The sequence below is a fragment of the Chenopodium quinoa genome, unplaced genomic scaffold (assembly GCF_001683475.1).
Source record: "Chenopodium quinoa cultivar QQ74 unplaced genomic scaffold, ASM168347v1, whole genome shotgun sequence".
Taxonomy (NCBI): domain Eukaryota; kingdom Viridiplantae; phylum Streptophyta; class Magnoliopsida; order Caryophyllales; family Amaranthaceae; genus Chenopodium; species Chenopodium quinoa.
The window spans coordinates 4,736,756-4,754,243 of NW_018745454.1; the positions used below are offsets into that span (position 1 = coordinate 4,736,756).

At 32.5% G+C, this 17,488-nt stretch overlaps 3 protein-coding genes across 3 annotated transcripts; 2 read left to right on the forward strand and 1 right to left on the reverse strand.

The window, feature by feature from the left end:
- Positions 1-730: 730 nt before the first annotated feature.
- LOC110714163 (F-box/kelch-repeat protein At3g23880-like) lies at positions 731-3,514 on the forward strand. The gene is made up of 3 exons (XM_021892637.1): positions 731-1,235; positions 1,677-1,775; positions 1,923-3,514. Exons 2-3 carry the CDS (start codon positions 1,699-1,701, stop codon positions 3,079-3,081), a joined length of 1,236 nt encoding a protein of 411 aa, XP_021748329.1. The 5' UTR covers positions 731-1,235; positions 1,677-1,698; the 3' UTR covers positions 3,082-3,514.
- Positions 3,515-5,221: 1,707 nt separating this feature from the next.
- LOC110714391 (ribosome-inactivating protein PD-L1/PD-L2-like) lies at positions 5,222-6,019 on the forward strand. Its single transcript, XM_021892898.1, has 2 exons — positions 5,222-5,381; positions 5,499-6,019. Exons 1-2 carry the CDS (start codon positions 5,222-5,224, stop codon positions 6,017-6,019), a joined length of 681 nt encoding a protein of 226 aa, XP_021748590.1.
- Positions 6,020-16,511: 10,492 nt separating this feature from the next.
- On the reverse strand, positions 16,512-17,051 carry LOC110714393. Its single transcript, XM_021892900.1, has one exon. It carries the CDS (start codon positions 17,049-17,051, stop codon positions 16,512-16,514), a length of 540 nt encoding a protein of 179 aa, XP_021748592.1.
- Between the last annotated feature and the right edge of the window lie 437 nt (positions 17,052-17,488).

The window sequence follows — 17,488 nt, forward strand, 5'->3', positions numbered from 1 at the left end:
AAAAAATAAAAAATAAAAAAACTTGAAAATTCTAGAGGGGAAACGCCTAGAATTATCGAATCTTCTATATGGACTTTCGAAAATTCAAGGCGTTTCTCCCCTAGAACTTTGAAAATTAGGCGTTTGGCCTCTACACCCCCCTCCCCCGGGAAAAAAAAAGACTTTAACTCCGATAATATGTATGATGACCTTGCCCTCGGTTGGTGGTGCTGATTTGTTGGGGGGAGAGAATGTCATATTGAGTTAAGAGGAACAAAAAATATGGAATACACGTGAGGATATGGTTGTCCATTCATATTTAAATGCAGGCGTGATCTAATAAAATAATGGTAAAAAAAAGGTATAATAAATGGAAACACAATCCTCTGGAAATTGACAGATAGTATCCTCTCTTTGTTGGAAACTAAGGTAACACCTCTCTCGATCCTTCCGTTGTCATCGGGTGAAAGTGATATGGATCGAACTAAAATCATAAACCGAAATCATCAATTTGATTTTTTTGGAAATTTGATTTCAATCAGTTTAGGATTTTTAAAAAATATGGATTACGATTTCGGTTTTGGGCTTCCAAAAATCGAAAGAATTTCCACATCGAATTTATATGAAGTCTAATACCCAGCTCATATTCCCCTTCAAATATAAAATTAAAACCCAAAAATTATTTTCCCTCTGGGGGTGTTTGGGTTGTTTTAATCCCAATAAAAAAAATAAGTCTTGTTTGGTTGGTGGGAATGAGAATAAAAAGGGGTTTGGAAATGAGATTATTAATGGGGGAATTCCCACCATTTTATTACCTAGGAAGGGTATGTAATAAATGAATGAGAATAAGAATAGGGGGAAAATGACATTTTTGCCATTAATGAAAAGAATGAAATAATAATCTTAGTAAAGGTATAATTGTAAAATTGTTAGTTTTTTATTCCCTATCTCACCCACTATCCAAACAAAATATTGACACATTTTCATGTATTTTAATAAATTAATTCCCTGTTTCAAAAAAAAAAAATAAAAAAAAATTAAAAATTAAAAATTAAAAAATCAATTAATTCCCAATCTCATTCCCACCTTTTTAATTCCCAAACTCCCATTTCCCATTTGTCTCTTTCAGCCTTCCTCACTCTTTCCCTAAATTAGTTTCTTAGTTGCGGTCTCTAGTTTTTTCCCCCTTTTCTCACTCAGCCACCGCTCCTCCCTTACGGCCTCACCACCGCTTGTCCCTCACCACTCGTTTGTAGGTAAGGTTGATGATGAATCTGAAGTTTTTGATGAGCAAGATCTGATTTTTTTTTATTTTTTATTTTTAATCTGTACGTCTTTTAATGTTGACATTATTAGTGGGCAACGGTTTCTTTAGATTGTTATCAATTTTATTTCTGTCAATTGATCAATTTGATTTGGTTATGAATAAGAATGGCCTGAAATTGGATTTCGAGTACTTTCTTAGAGTTGCAGATTTGATGCTGTTGGTTCAATTGAATAGAGTGATTTTATAAATAGATAATTGGTTGGAATTGATTGCGTTTATTAATTTGTCAATAGAAAGCATCATCGAATCGTTGTTTAATTTTATTGTCAGCTAATTAAATTAACCTTTTCTTGTCTATATATGTCATCAGATCATTAGTCACCCCTTTTCATTCCTTCTAACTAATCAGTGTACGCGTTTCTTGTTTCAGTTGGTTGCTGCAGCACATAGCAATGGCGCTCTCTCTCCAACGTTACACATTGTATAAAAATGATCCAACCACTAGTTTGAATCGTTTACTCAAAGAAAGGTTCTATCTTTATCTCTTAATTTTGTTGTGGCAATCCCAACTTTAATTTTTTTTCTTTTAATTTTGTTGGGTCAACAATCCAGTTACTTTGAATTATGATGAGTGTTTTATTTATTTATATATATATGTTTTTGGGTGAGTTTCCAGACTCGCTAAAGAAAATGAGAGATCAATGTCAATTGCAATTGAGAAGCTAGACCATTTGCCTGAAAATCTCATTGTTGAGATTCTCTCGCGGTTGCCAGTCAAAGATCTGCTACAGTTTAAAAGTGTTTGCAAATCATGGTGTTCTATTATTTCAAGTCCTGCTTTTGCTTCCAAACATCTGAAAAACTACTATTATAGCAACAATGATACTGGGCGAAGTTGTCTCCTTGTTCAGTTTCCTATACCTTATGCTGAACATGAGGTGTATGAGTTGTTAGTTGATGAAACTCCGCGAGTTTTAGCTGATGAAGTATTGGCTTACATGCCCAAGTCTAACTCTTATGTGTGTGGCCCTTGTGATGGCATCTATTATATGTTTCACTGTTGCCGTAGAGAGCGCGCTTTGTGGAATCCGGCCATCAATGAGTTTAGGCCCTTACCTACGATAATATCGAGGCCTGATCTTCCGGCTAATCTCACTTATGAAAATTATGAAGTTTATGGTTTCGGGTTAGACCCTATCACTAGAGACTATAAAGTGGTGGTTGTTAAAGGTTATTGGAATACTTTGAATGAGGAAGACTCCTATCTCAATGACCCTATATCGGTCCTTGTCTACTCGTTAAGGACTAATTTGTGGAAATATTGTGGAGATTTGCGTAGGCCTTATAATTTGGAAGTCAATACGTGCTATATTTATGTGAATGGATGTTGCTATTGGTTTGGATCATATGATTCTAGGGATGAAGTGATCATTTCTTTTGACTTGGCTATTGATACATTCAAAGAAATGGATGTTCCAGACTATGCACAACCAAGCTCCAAGTGTCTTGGAATGTATGATGATTCTCTTGCATTTATGTCTCTCCATGAGAGTGAGAAGAATTTTGATGTATGGACATTGAAAGAAGGGCGTTGGACCAAGAAATTAAGTGTTGGGCCGTTTCCTGATGTTTGGCGTCCTCTTGGTCATTCGATGGACAATAAACTTCTACTACAGTGCCATGATGGTGGGCTAGGTTTATTAGATCCCGACACACAAGAGATAAAGGATCTTGCATTTCAGCATACATGGTGTGCAGGAGCTTTTGCATACATGGAAAGCCTGGTTTCGATCAAGGATAAGAATGCTGAGGAAGTTGAAGCAGGAAACATTTGAGCTTAGTCCGTCCTACATTGCCTCTTCAACAACTTTACTAGTGCAGTTTAGTGTTTTGTGTTTGCTGATAAAACCAGTCCTTGTAGTGTTGGATCGAGTGCTTTGGTGATGAGAGTAAAGGGAAGTTGGAATCTGAGGCAACAACTTAGTAATTTACTGAGTAATTCAGAGTTTGCTATGCTGCTATTATAAATGTCATACAAATTAACATATTATGGAATAGTTTGTATAATTTGAGGATTTAGAGGTGCTTGTTGTTTGATATATGTACTCCCTTTATTTGATGAAATAAGATATTCCAAAGTCTATTCAGTTATTACTTGTATTATGTAGTGATCCTGTTGTTATGTATGACAGTATGCATACACCTCTAAACTCTAATTAGTGCTTGATGTTCACACCTATGTAATTTGTATGGTCGCTATTTTAATCACCTACAGTATAGTAAGCGTCTTAATTTCGGAAACTTTTGGTAATATGACTCCAATCAGTTGTATGCCTAGTACATATACATAATGGATCGGAGGAGCTTATCTTTAACTAAACTTTTTAGGGTCGAATTAGACCTCTAAACCTTCGATTTCACCATAGAAACCATCGTTTTTGACGGAATTATGCAAATGTCACCAATTTGACCGTGAAATCACCAATATTGCGAGAAAAACAAAGAAAGAACAAAGGGAAAGAGGAGAGGAGATAGAAAAGACGAAGGAGAAGGAGGGAAAGAGAAAGACGAGAAAGAGGAAAGAGAAAGACGAAGGAGAAAGACGATGGAGAGGAGAATAGGAGAAAGACGAAGGATAAGAGGAGGAAAGAAGCGGCGCCCATACATTATGCCCTTAGGGTTAAGGGTGTTATAAAAAAAATATTATAATGGTTCTGACGGAAAAATCCGTCGGAAAATTTTCCGACGGATTTCAATTCCGTCGGAAATTTAATTACTTTCCAACGGATTTTCCCGTTGGAAATTTCAGACGAATTTTAAATCCATTGTAAAGTACCTATTTTTTGACGGATTTACGATACGTAGGAAATTTTCGACGGATTTTCCGACGGATTTAATGAATTTGTCGGAAATACCCAACGGAATGAAAATCCGTCGGGAAATTTAGTGTTTCCGACGGATTTAAGTGTTCGTCGGAAATAGTTGTTTTCTAGTAGTGATTGTTACTAATAATTATATTTTAGTTCACTACAACTCTATTTAATTTAGTCTAGTTCAATTTAATTATTTTTTCCAACTCTTTAAAATATGCCTTAAGTGGCCAAGTATTATTGTCAAATGTTTTCGTGTATTCAATCTACTCATGGCCTACGATACTAACTTCATGATAAAACTATTTGTTAGTGTCACACTGTCACAAAGTCTAAACTCAAAATTGGCGGAATGAAACCGTGCGAAATTACAAATTAATCAATGATTAGATTACCAACAATGGCATGCAGCACTCAATCTCCAACTCATCAACCACCATCACTCACAACTTAATTTGTTTCCTAAAAAAACCTTCACATTCTCTCACCTTCATCGTCATTTTCGACACATATCGATAGTTGAAAAGGAGGTGGATTCTCAGGTTACATTAAAGAAGGTCTTCCATACAAATGAGCTTACCAAAATAATAAATTAGTCCACTATAACAATATTATGACCCCTAATTCTAGATAATATTATAAGATTCCCCTATTATAAGCGAGTAATTAAGAATTAATTAAAGAAGTCCTTCAATACAATGGGGTTACCAAAACAGTAAATTAGTCCACTATAACAATATTATGATCCCTAATTATAGATAATATAATAATATTCCCCTATTATGAGAAGTAACGTAGTGATGATAGTTTCAAATGAATGACTAGTGCTCCACTATCTGACAAGATGATCCTTCCTTGTTCCTTTTCTAATTATGGCTTGCAACATATAGTTCATATATGTCATTGTAGCTTGCATTTTATGCTTGTATATATAGGTCAGCCTATTCAGTTGTTTATTACTACGTTGTATGTAAAAGCATTTTGCACACACACAGAAAAAAAATAACACTCGAAAATACATTTCTTACATCTAACACCAAAAGAGCTAATCATGGAGTTGTCAAGAGCCGCAAAATGCATCTGGTGGTGCATGATAATGCTGATTATGGCGTCCTTTTTTATTCATCCAACAGCGAGTTTCAATACTGTCACATTTGAATTTTATGAAACCGACTACTCAGACTTCTTAACCCAAGTGCGAAATCAACTCGCTAGCTCGGTGAAAACATGTGAGATACAGACAACGCCAAGTAATCCAGCAATAGGTGTGAAGTACGTGTGGGTGAAGCTCAAAACTGACAGCAAAGAGATCACCTTGGGAGTAAATGTCACAAATGGGTATATTTTAGGGTATCAAGACAGTTACGATGGAAAAATCTGAGGCAATGTGTTTAAGGATATTAAAGCAACTGAAGCTAAGGAGCTATTTCCTAATGCAGCAACAACAGTAACCTTTTCTTTTAGTAGCAGTTATTCTGATCTTGAGCGACCATCAATTTCGGGCACCAATAGAGCGACAATTGAATTAACATTTGAAAGCCTATATGGTGACGTTGAAGCCATTGCTGGCCAAAAATCTGTACAAAATAAAGTGGTGGCTAAGTTCTTTTTAAGAGCTACCCAATTCGTGTCTGAAGCGGCACGTTTCAAGTTTATTGAAACTGCCATTGAGAATCAAGCAATTACACCAGAATTTAGGAATAAAATGATAAGCTATGAGAATGCGTGGGATAATATATCTCAAGAAATTCACACAGCAGCGTCCGAAACTAATTGCGGGCGTTTTGAAAAACCAATTACTGTCAACGGCCACAAGTTGGAATATGTCAAGGATGTGAAAGGGGATATGAGCCTCATTAAATACAAAACTAAGAAGAAAGCCGCAAATAGTTCTACTCTGTAATATTTAGGATTTTATGGAATAATAATAATAATAATAATAATAATAATAATAATAATAATAATAATAATAATAATAATAATAATAATAATAATAATAATAATATGGAATAGTTTGTATAATTTGAGGATTTAGAGGTGCTTGTTGTTTGATATATGTACTCCCTTTATTTGATGAAATAAGATATTCCAAAGTCTATTCAGTTATTACTTGTATTATGTAGTGATCATGTTGTTATGTATGACAGTATGCATACACCTCTAAACTCTAATTAGTGCTTGATGTTCACACCTATGTAATTTGTATGGTCGCTATTTTAATCACCTACAGTATAGTAGGCGTCTTAATTTCGGAAACTTTTTATAATATGACACCAATCAGTTGTATGCCTAGTACATATACATAATGGATCGGAGGAGCTTATCTTTAACTAAATAACTAGGTTAAATCTCGTTCAAGTATTTTAAAAAATTACCACATGTAGATATATATACAAGTAGCTATAATAAACAAATTAATATTTTAATTAGAAAGTTTAGTTTAATTTTTTATGTAAAGCAAATGTCATAATCATATCATATCACTAAAAAAATACAATATCATGTCACTAATAAATAAAGCAGGCGACAAATTGGTATTATTGACTTATTGTGACAGAGTTTTATTATCGATATACTTCTAATTATCATATATATACATAATTATTAATTAATCCTAACTTTACTCCCTCCGTCTCTTTATTAATGTCCACTTTCTCTCTATTATGTGAGTAATAAATGACAGGAAGTGGACATTAATAAAGAGGCGGGGGAGTAATAAATATCTTATAACTGGATTCTATTTCCAAAATAAATTCTTTTATACATATTTAATCCTAACTTTTATTAAATATCTTATAACTACATTCTATTTCCAAAATAAATTCGTTTTAAAAAGTTCTTTAAAGCAAGATCCATTTGTTATTGAATTTATTTTAAAAAAATAATAGAGAATTGTTAAAAATAAGTCTCAATTAGTAAAAATATTTAAATTCAATGAATGTGCCTTAAGTAAGGGCAAAACAGTTAAGGTTATAATTAATTTCTACCTACGTGGCACGACGACACTTGGTGAATAGCTGGAATGTCAAGTGTCGCTGTCTCATGGCCTATCTAAAAGTTTAGCTTTATATATTAGTTACTAGTTTTGTGCCCCGTGCAATGCTAGGGTTCGTTGTTTATTAAATTTTAAGATAAAGTTTTGATCTATATGTCAAATTTTAAAATATATCATTGATGCAAAATTAGCTAACAATTGATGTGCTTTTGAAACGATTTAAACTTTGTAGTAGGCATGTAAATGTCTAATAATAATATTGGTGAACAGTATTTGATTAATACATTTAAAAAAAAAAACAAAACAAAGTAAGCATGAAATATTAGAAATTTCTATAAATTAGCAAAAAGAAATAAAAAAAAATTAAGTAAAACAAATTGTTCTAAGCTTAATTAGTGTGTTACCCGAACCCAAAACTTTGGGATAGGGTTGAACATTTCTTGACTCGTAACTTAAAGTGGCCCGACCCAATTGATTGATCTACATACAGTCATAGAATCATACAAAGTATTATATTGTGAAGTATATTATTTTAATAGATTAGATGAACTACTTCTTTCGCTCCAAACAATATTGTGATATAAAAAATAGATTTATATAATAATTAGTGAGTGTTATAATATAATATTTTTTAAAATAAAATTATAATTCAACTTGTACATATGAAATAAAGTGGTATTTTATCGAAAATAAAACTCTAAACTAAGAATTTAATCCTAAAACTCTATCTAAATTTGATTGAAAATAAAACTTTATACTAATTTTTTTATCCTACGAAGTCTATATAGATATATCCAACGTTGCGCGACACTTGGCGAAAAGTTGGAATGCCAAGTGTCGCTGTCTCGTGACCTTGCTAAAAGTTTAGCTTTATATATACTAGTTATATGAAATGATATGATTTATTAAAAGTTATAATTAATTTTGTATACATGAAATATTAGAAGTATATCAATAATAAAACACTATACAACATTTCTATCTTAAAAAAATTATCTAAAATTCGCTTATTTAGCATCCTACGTGTCACAATAATACCTATTTCTTGCCTATGTGGCTCGACACGTAGTGTAACACCCCGTCTAAAATAGAAGGCGAAACATTAGCGAAAATAACGTCAAGACGGAATGTCACTCTAAGGGTTACTAAAACTAAACAAAATAAATAAATAACTGAAACAAAAATTATGAAGAGAAAGAAATCTCAAATGATTAAAGAAAACTTTTAACGAGGCAGAATAACCTCAAATTCGACTATCTCATAAAGAGAGGTAAAGACATCAAATTAAAGAATAATCGATAAAACTACTTGGGAACAACCTAAACACTCTGCTCTCAACCCATACTCAACAAACGCTACTCTTCACCTGCAAATAACATTTAGGTTCCACAATCAGTGGGGAGTAACTAGCAGTTCTCTCAAAACTTGTAGAAACACAAAGCTAAGCAGAGTGTAAAGCATAGAAGCATACATAAAAATAATACAACATGTAGACAAGATAAACAACTACTTCACAGTATACTCAAGATAAACATGATAAGATACATAGATAGGAATACAAGTCAAAACATGCAACATGATTACAATACAATACAAAACAAACATGTATATTAAAGAAAATGAATATATTACCACATGATTAGAGTAAGAATAAATAGAACCCAAAGCATATGCAATAAACTCATAAAAACAATAATTAACACTTATAAAGGTTCTTTAAATAGATTTAGAAAATTCTTGACTTGACTTAAGAAGACCTTCTGAAAGTAGTAAAAATTTTGAAATAGAGAATTTAACTTTTCGGAAACTGATCCATAGTGAGGCAAGCATATAAAATATGAACGCCGGTGCAGTGAATTCCGCAGCCCACCATCAAAGGTTTGTCACGGCGAACCTACAGACGATTCCGCAGCCGTCTGCGTCAGAGAATGGCCAAACTCCCAGTTTTCCTACTCGAATTCCGCAGCCTGAGTAGTTCCGGACGACAACAATTAACCTAGAAAATTACATCTCGAATTCTGCAGCCCAAGATGTTGGCATGTTCCAACCATTGAATTTCGCAGCCCAATGGTTGTCTTACACTCACGAATCAAATAAAGCAGTAAAAATAACTCTTCAAAATTATCCAAACACATTTAGGGATCATCAACCCCAACTTAAAATACTGCAGGTCTTTACTTCTAAGACCAAATTTCAACAAAAATCCTTCAAAAGAGTTTAACTTCGAAATTCTTCAAAGTGTACAAAAAATCATTTATATATCATAACAAGGTGTCACTCTTATTATCTGGATTTGGGTACGAAGCTAATTATAATAAAATATCACAATACACTCCGTACACAGCCCTTGGCGAAGCGGTGCTAAAAACAGTGTTATTCTACTTTAAAGCACAACGACGTCGACAATTCACTTAACACCCAAAAATGGCAGCCAATATAGGACATCTTAAATGCTTCATGAACACACCCAAAGCATGCCAAAATGATAAAATAAAACTAGGACATATTAATCCACATAATAGGCAATATATACACACAAGATATGATTAAATTCATGCTTTTAACATACTAAAAACTACATGACAATGCAGCAGCCCCTAATTATAATTACAGCAGTACAATGCACAACAATTTCACCGAAAACCAACCTTAAAACCCATAATTAATCTTAGCCCATAAACATACATAATATAAAAACATAATAGCTCAGGAGAGGCACAATATTAGGCATAAAAATTAGGCAATGCATCACTTAAACACACTCAAATCATACTCCCCTCAAGTTGAATGGCAGCAGCACCTCTGCTCACGTTTGGGCAAATATTCACACCCAAACTTACCAAAAACATGATAAATAATCTTAGGGATAAACCAAACATGGTGCTATACCATTTTAGGCATAAAAAACAAACTTAATCAAGACCAAATGAGGCTGTAAACCCACTGAACAATTACAGCAATTAGAGCAGCAAATTCGTGAACATTAGAGTAAAGTTAACGCTTGAAAACCACCACAAAACACGACAATAATATATGGTACCAAACCTATATATATACAGTACTCCTAGGCATGATTAAACAACATAAAAACCAGAAATAAACATGAATATAATACCCTCATTCCCCACACACAAAACAGCAAACAACCATGAGATAAACTCTAATTTGCACCTAGCCTTAACCTATCCTAGCCATGATTTCTAAAGCTTGGAATAGTGCTAGTTACCTCTTGATGTATAGGCAATCGAAACTCAAAGAAAGGGATAAACCACGCACAAACAGCAGCAACCAATACGAACAACACCCACCCAAGTAGCCTTGTGCCTTGCTTCGTTTCCGTGTTGTTTTTATAGGGGAAATGGAGCACGACTTTTGCAGAGTTTATGGCAGTAGTTAGTCTTTGATTTCCCTTTTATTCCCACCTTGAATCCCACAAAAAAAAGATGGGGAGAAGAGAAGTGAGTTGCTGCATCTTTTGGGTGGAGAAAACTGATGAAAGTTAGCCTTGTTTTGTACGTTATAAGAGAAGGAGAGGAGTTGGGCAGCCATAATTAGGTATTATTACCATTGATTAGAGGACGTTACTTAGGGTAATATGATCAGCCATATATCCCTCAAAGCTGTTGTGTAAATCAGCCTAAATTGGGCTTAAATGAAGCGCATAAACAAGCCTCATAATACCTAGGTTCAAGGCTTTTCTTTAGGGCTTGATTAAATAATTACATTAGCTTAAGAATGGGTTTAAGGAAGCTAATAAACAAGTATATCTTAATCTATATAGTCATGAAAGCTTTGAGGAAAAACTCGACCAATATATAAATGCTAGTTGACCCAAAACTAGACCTAGAAAGGAAAGTAACGGAAGGCATTTTATTTAAAACGCATGCAAAAATAATAATATAGATTGTATTATTTATATCAATAATATATAATATCGATAATAATAATGAAAATAATCATTTAAATCACAATAAAGAAAATATATATATATAAAGTTCATAAGTACTGAAAAGCGACATAAAAGACGAAATGTGAAATCAGTAATATTATTCATTTATAATGACTTTATAATTAACAAAAGGACATTATAATGAGTACAATAAATAAAAGAATTAAAGAATAGTTTATAAACAATATCAATTTGATAAACGAGTTGACGGAATCACCCAATACAACTTTATTTATCGATATTGATGCGATTGCGCATAAAACGTTTTTAAAACTCTAAAAATCATTTTATACCTATTAGATTGGTAGCTCAGTCAAGGAATCACCCATGATGACCCGTATCAATCGCAATATGTTAAATATTAAAATTACATATAATTTAGTAGCACTTACTAAATTGATGCTTAAGCTTAAGGAATCACCCTGTAAGGCTAATATCAATTCAGACAAGTCAAATACAATTTGAAATGATTAAAACTCAATTATAGAACCTTTTTAAATAATAACTTTCAGACGTTCTGTCAAAATACTATAATTAGAGTCTAAAAAGGTTGGGATGGCCTTTAAAACAAAGAACAGTCTTAATAATTAAATTAACATTTCAAATTTAGAAATTGAGATTAAAATTTGAAATTAGGCTTTATAGGTTGAAACACACATAAAGTAATGGTTCGAAAATACGGGGCGTTACACGTAGTCTGGTTGCGAGACAGACTTTATATATCAGTGATATGATATTATAAGATATATATAGATTAGAGTAAAACTATACTTGAAACTTTAAAAGTATACGTTTTATGATTTTTTTTTTTTGGTAAACATTTCGCATTTAATGGTTGTCAATTAAAATTTTTAATTGAAAAATATATAATTTGAAATATGATCATGAATATTTTAGGCGAAATCAATCATCAATCAATAGTATATACTAAAAGACACACCAGCGATGACACGTGTCATCTCCTGGTGTGTCCTTAGTTATTTTTTTCTTTTTAAAAAAAAAAATATTTTAATTTCATAAGCAAATCATTTACAAAAATCATATATATATTTTTTTGTACATATTTCATATTAACACGTAATAATTATTAGGAAATTTTAGAAAATAACACCTACAAAATCACAAAATTTTGTTTTTAACTCCAGAAATTTTCAAATTTATATTATAACACCACTGAAAAAAATTAAATGTTGGTTTCACCACCAGATAACGGAAATTGTGACGGAAAATTTGAAAAGGGCCCACATAACAATTTACCATCCAATTTTCATCCTCTTCAATTCGATTCTCTCTCTTCTTCATTCAATACCCAACTACTCCTCCTTCATTCAATCAATTCTCTCTTTATACCTTCAACTACTTATCAAGAATTAAACCCTAACAATTACTAGTAGAAAAACTGCTATTTGTAACTGGCGAAATTTACTTTTTGTAACTGGCATTGTTGGTTGCGAATGCCGCCGTTACAACTAATGAAAATTATTCGTAACCGGCTAATGTTAGTTACAAATAATATACTATTTGTAACTGGCTTATCCTAACGCCAGTTACAAATAGTCTATTTTCCAAGTTAGAAAGCATACTATTTGTAACTGGCATTAAGTTATGTCGGTTACAAATAGAGTATTACTTGTAACTGGTGTGGCCTAACGCTAGTTACGAATTGTGTGTTTTTTTTAAAAAAAAATAATTAGCAAATTCCTATAATGCCACCACATGTACCCCAATTTTTTTTTTTAATGTGAAGACCATAAATATTAATAAACTTTTATAAAATACAATAATTATCTCTAACCAATATAATGTCAAATTTAAGCGAAATCTACATATACATCATCAACTCTAATATAATATTTGAATTGTGTGGTAGTGAATTTGAGTTGCATAGGGAGGTGTCGGAAGTGGAGCGAAACAAGTCAGCGAGTGGGCGTCAACCATTATCAACAACAAAAAAGCTTGGATTTCTTCGTGGAATCTGATAGAAATAGCAGCAAGATTCCAAATTAAAAGAGGTACCTTTTGAATCTTTTAAAGTTATTTTAAGCATCTTTTGAAGTTAATTATGCTATTTTCATTAGTATTCTGGGGTATTTTGGGAAAAAAATTGGGAACCCTAAATAATAAAGTGAAATTGGGTGTGAATTACTTAGTGTACTGTGCGATTTTCTAATTAAAATAGAATTTGCTTAATTAAACTATGCATTAGTGCAATTAGTTTATTGTTTACGACTGTGATTCATTGATTTTGTTGACATGTATGTTCACTCTTTTGTCCTTGGTTTTGTTGACTGAAGTTTGTTTAGTTGGTAAAATATGTTTGGTTTTATTGATTAAAGTAGTAAAATTGACTGTGTAATTGGGTCAATAGATGATGGCTTATTTTGACTTCTTCTGCATATGTTTATTGAGTAGATAAATGGCCAACAACCAAGATGGTTTAATTAATATAAAGTTCAGAGTTGGGGGTGCTTTTGTTCCCAAAAGGGTGTCACAAACAAAACATTTGTTTTGCTGGTGTGGTGGATTGTGTTATTGGAGGAGGGATGTGGTACATGATAGGATAGATGTGAGTTATTTGAGGGAAGTTGTTGTGCATGGGTTTGTGTACTATAATGTTCATGTCCCTCCTAACTCCTGGGCCTTTTCCTGTTCTAATCTAGCCTTCTCAGCCAAGGCCTTTACCTTTTTATCCCAATTAGCCAGAGCATCCTTAAACACCTGCCCAGAACTTTCTTTCTCCTCTAAAAAAAATTACTACTGTTTAGGGCTGCAAACAATCCGGGCCGAGCCGAGTTTTAGTCTGTTCGAGCTAAGCTTGATAAGGAACATTCGTGTTCGAACTATCTCGAGCTTGAACGAGCTTTTTAAAATCTTGTTCGAGCTAGCTAGGCTCGTTAAGAATTTGGCTTGTTCAAGCTTTGTTCACGAACGTACTCGTTTGCATTTCGAGCTTGAACGGGTCTAAATCGGGATTGATTAAATAAACGAGCCTTAATTTATTTATCATTAAAAAATGGTTTCTTTCAAATTTTAACACATCCATTTAATAATTTTATAAAGATTTTTATATTCTTTCTATAGAATAAGGTAATGACGGAGTTTTCATGCTTTTACATAATGAAATAATTAATACTTTTTACAAATATGTATAAATAAAAGATATATAAATTTTTGAATTTTAATTGGGCGTGGAAAAACTTATAAATTGACTTAAACGAGTTGTTCATGAACATCACTGAGTCGAACATGATGTTATTCGAGCTTTGTTCACCTATTTGACGAGCTTAAGATTTTTGTTCAAGCTTGTTTGTTAGCTTAACAAACGGGTTTTGACCGAGCTTGTTCGCGAGTAGTTCACAGACATATCGGCTCATTTACACCCCTACTACTGTTTCCTTACCTTGAAACCAATCCCACATTCTCAACATGTCCCTATCCCCACACAACTCCAACTTCCTATTAGTCCTAGGTGGCATTACATACAAACTAAAGTAGTATTTAGGAAGGATCACATTTTTCTTACACAGAGTCCTCAAACATAAACTCATACAAGTCCATTAGACTTGTTATGTCAGTATCATCAACCAGGACATCAAACCCCTGATCTCTGTAATGAACATCAAGCCACACTCTACTCATCCTATCAACAAAAAATTACAGACATATTACTTCACTGAACAACAACACACAAGATTCATATCAACACACCACACATCATAACAGACCAAATCATTACCAACAATGCCAATACAAAAATCGCAAAAAAAATGTAATTTAAAGACTTCACAATCAAAAACCATAACAATACCAAATCAATTACACAACAAATAACATTTTTAACTTGAAATTTAAGATTATTTCACACAGTCAAGTCAAGTAATCACATTTAACATGAACATTTCAAAAAACCTTAACCCTAACTCAATTCTCGCAAAAAATGTCAAATTCAAAACGCGAAAACAAGATCGAAAGTGAGAATATTACCTTGTTTGCTATCTCCAACACCCCAAAGTCAAATTCAAGTGTTTTTAGCTTCAACTTCCTCCTCTACTTGTCAGCGCTGTTCTGGTTCGCCCAACTTCAATAGCAAAAAAAGCTTCAATTTTTAGGAATGTTTGGTTCAGGTGTCGAAGAAAGCTTCTTGTTTGATTATGGATTTCAGGGTTTGAATAATGGTGAAAGCTCGAAGAACAGAGAAGAAGTATGAGATGACTTTTTTTTATATCAAACTTGAAGAAGTCAGAGAGTCAATGAGGTTTAACGCGCCATTATTAACCCCAACACAGGGCATACTGGTCATTTCGCAATAATGGACTGTTAACGTCCAAACCTCATTAATGGCACGTCATGTCATTAAATTGTTTGTGAGTGACATTTGGTGAATTTTAAAAAGTTGGATGTCATTTGGTGAATTTCCAAAGTGCTCAATAGCATTTGGTGAAATAGCCGCAATTAGAAGTGGTCCCACACATCTTTCTCTTTCTTCCTTTCTCTCCTTTTCATGTGACTTCTAGTATTTTAGTACTCCGTACTTTGTTATAACTATTCAAATTCATAACACTACATTAGCACTCCCTTCCGAGTGATGCTACACATACAATGGTTGTATGTAGTAGCCCACATACAATACCATTATATGCATGCCACATCAAATTATCAAAAGGGAGGGAAAAATAAGAATAAAAAATAGGAAGAAACTAAATGGAAAAAGTGAACATAAAAATACAAACCAATCAAATGCACCCAACAATAGTTGTATGTGGAGGGTCCACATACAACCATTGTATGTGTAGTCTTTCCCCTCCCGACTACAAGTAATACAGTCGAAGTCTTCTTCAAACGTTAAGACCTCTAACAGTCTAACACTTTAACCCCACGGTCAAGTTTGAAAAACCAAAAAAAAAAAAACTCCCATCTCGAGACATAAAGCAACGAGTAGAATTCCAAAAGTATTGAAGTTCCTCTCATTTAGAGCATCATTATTGGTGAACACAAAAAAATGGTTCATGGGTCACTATCACCATTTCTCTCTCATCCACATCAACCCAACAAACCATTTACAATATTCACTCTTAACAATGAACACTAAACAATGGTTCATCATCAATACTCCCTACCCCACCTTATTTTATTTTTGTAAATATAATCTTTTTTATTTCATAATTATAATTTATTAACCCGATGTCAATGTAATTAATTGACGTATTTAATATTTTAATCGTGATTACTAATTAAGAAATTATCGCATTTTTTTATCAGCTTTTTAAAAAACTAATTCTTGTGATTAATATTTTTTAAACAACAACGCAGCTAATTTTAATTAACAAAAAAAAAGAGGTACAAATCGTGATTACAGTTCTACAACTATAATCTAGTACATTTTATTTAAAAAAAAAAACAACTACACATCGTTTTGTAAGATGTCCTTAGGGATAACCATTTGTTGTAAACCTAGTTGCCTAAGTTTTCGTTGTTACCAAATTTATTCCATATATGTTCGACCAAGTCGTTTTTTAGCTGCAAATGAGTCTGTTGATCCTCAATCTCTGTTCTACGAGACAAGTATAAGCCGATATCCACAATACGATCAGTTTGGTACTCGGTAGTGTCCTCATTAGCGTTGCCTCCAGCATTCATAAACTCATTGGTATTAACGTTATTTTGATACGTCTCTCGTTCATCTTCAACGATCATATTATGTATTATGATGCAGGCGAGCATGATATTGTGGAGTATGTCGGTATCCCACGCCAAAGACGGCTTTTTAATAATGGCAAAACGAGCTTGAAGGACCCCAAATGCGCGTTCAACGTCTTTCCTTGCAGCTTCCTGGTGTTTTGCGAATAAACGATCCTGACGAGTTTGTGGACTATTTGGGAAACTTGACTGGGGTATTTGAGGATAAACTCCAGAAAAATTATGGGGAATATTTGTGGGTGTTTGTGAAAAATTTGGGTGAATTGGAGGAAAATTGGCTTGATTCGGGATCATATTTTGACCCAAATTTTTTTTATTCTTTCTATTTGTTTTGGGGTTGGTATTAGCATCCATAATTATAATTTATATTTGGAAAAAATAAAAATTTAATAATAATAATAATAGTAATAATAATAACAATAATAATAAAAATAATAATAACGATAATAATAATAATAATAACGATAATAATAATAATAATAATAATAATAATAAAAACGATAATAATAATAATAATAATAATAATAATAACGATAATAATAAAAATAATAATAATAATAACGATAATAATAAAAATAATAGTAACGATAATAATAATATTAATGATAATAATTAAAAATAATAATAACAATATTAATATTAATATTGGTATAAATAATAATAATAATATTGGTAATTATAGAGGGGATTTTTGAAGAGAAAAATATAGTAGAAAAAAATGAATTTTCAAA

Coding starts and splice junctions, on each gene's coding strand:
- LOC110714391 (XM_021892898.1), top strand. CDS start 5,222: ATGGCGTCCTTTTTTATTCATCCAACAGCGAGTTTCAATACTGTCACA. Junction 5,382..5,498: donor GCCAAGTAATCCAGCAATAG/GTGTGAAGTACG, acceptor GAAAAATCTGAG/GCAATGTGTTTAAGGATATT.
- LOC110714163 (XM_021892637.1), top strand. CDS start 1,699: ATGGCGCTCTCTCTCCAACGTTACACATTGTATAAAAATGATCCAACC. Junction 1,776..1,922: donor AATCGTTTACTCAAAGAAAG/GTTCTATCTTTA, acceptor GTGAGTTTCCAG/ACTCGCTAAAGAAAATGAGA.
- LOC110714393 (XM_021892900.1), bottom strand. CDS start 17,051: ATGATCCCGAATCAAGCCAATTTTCCTCCAATTCACCCAAATTTTTCA.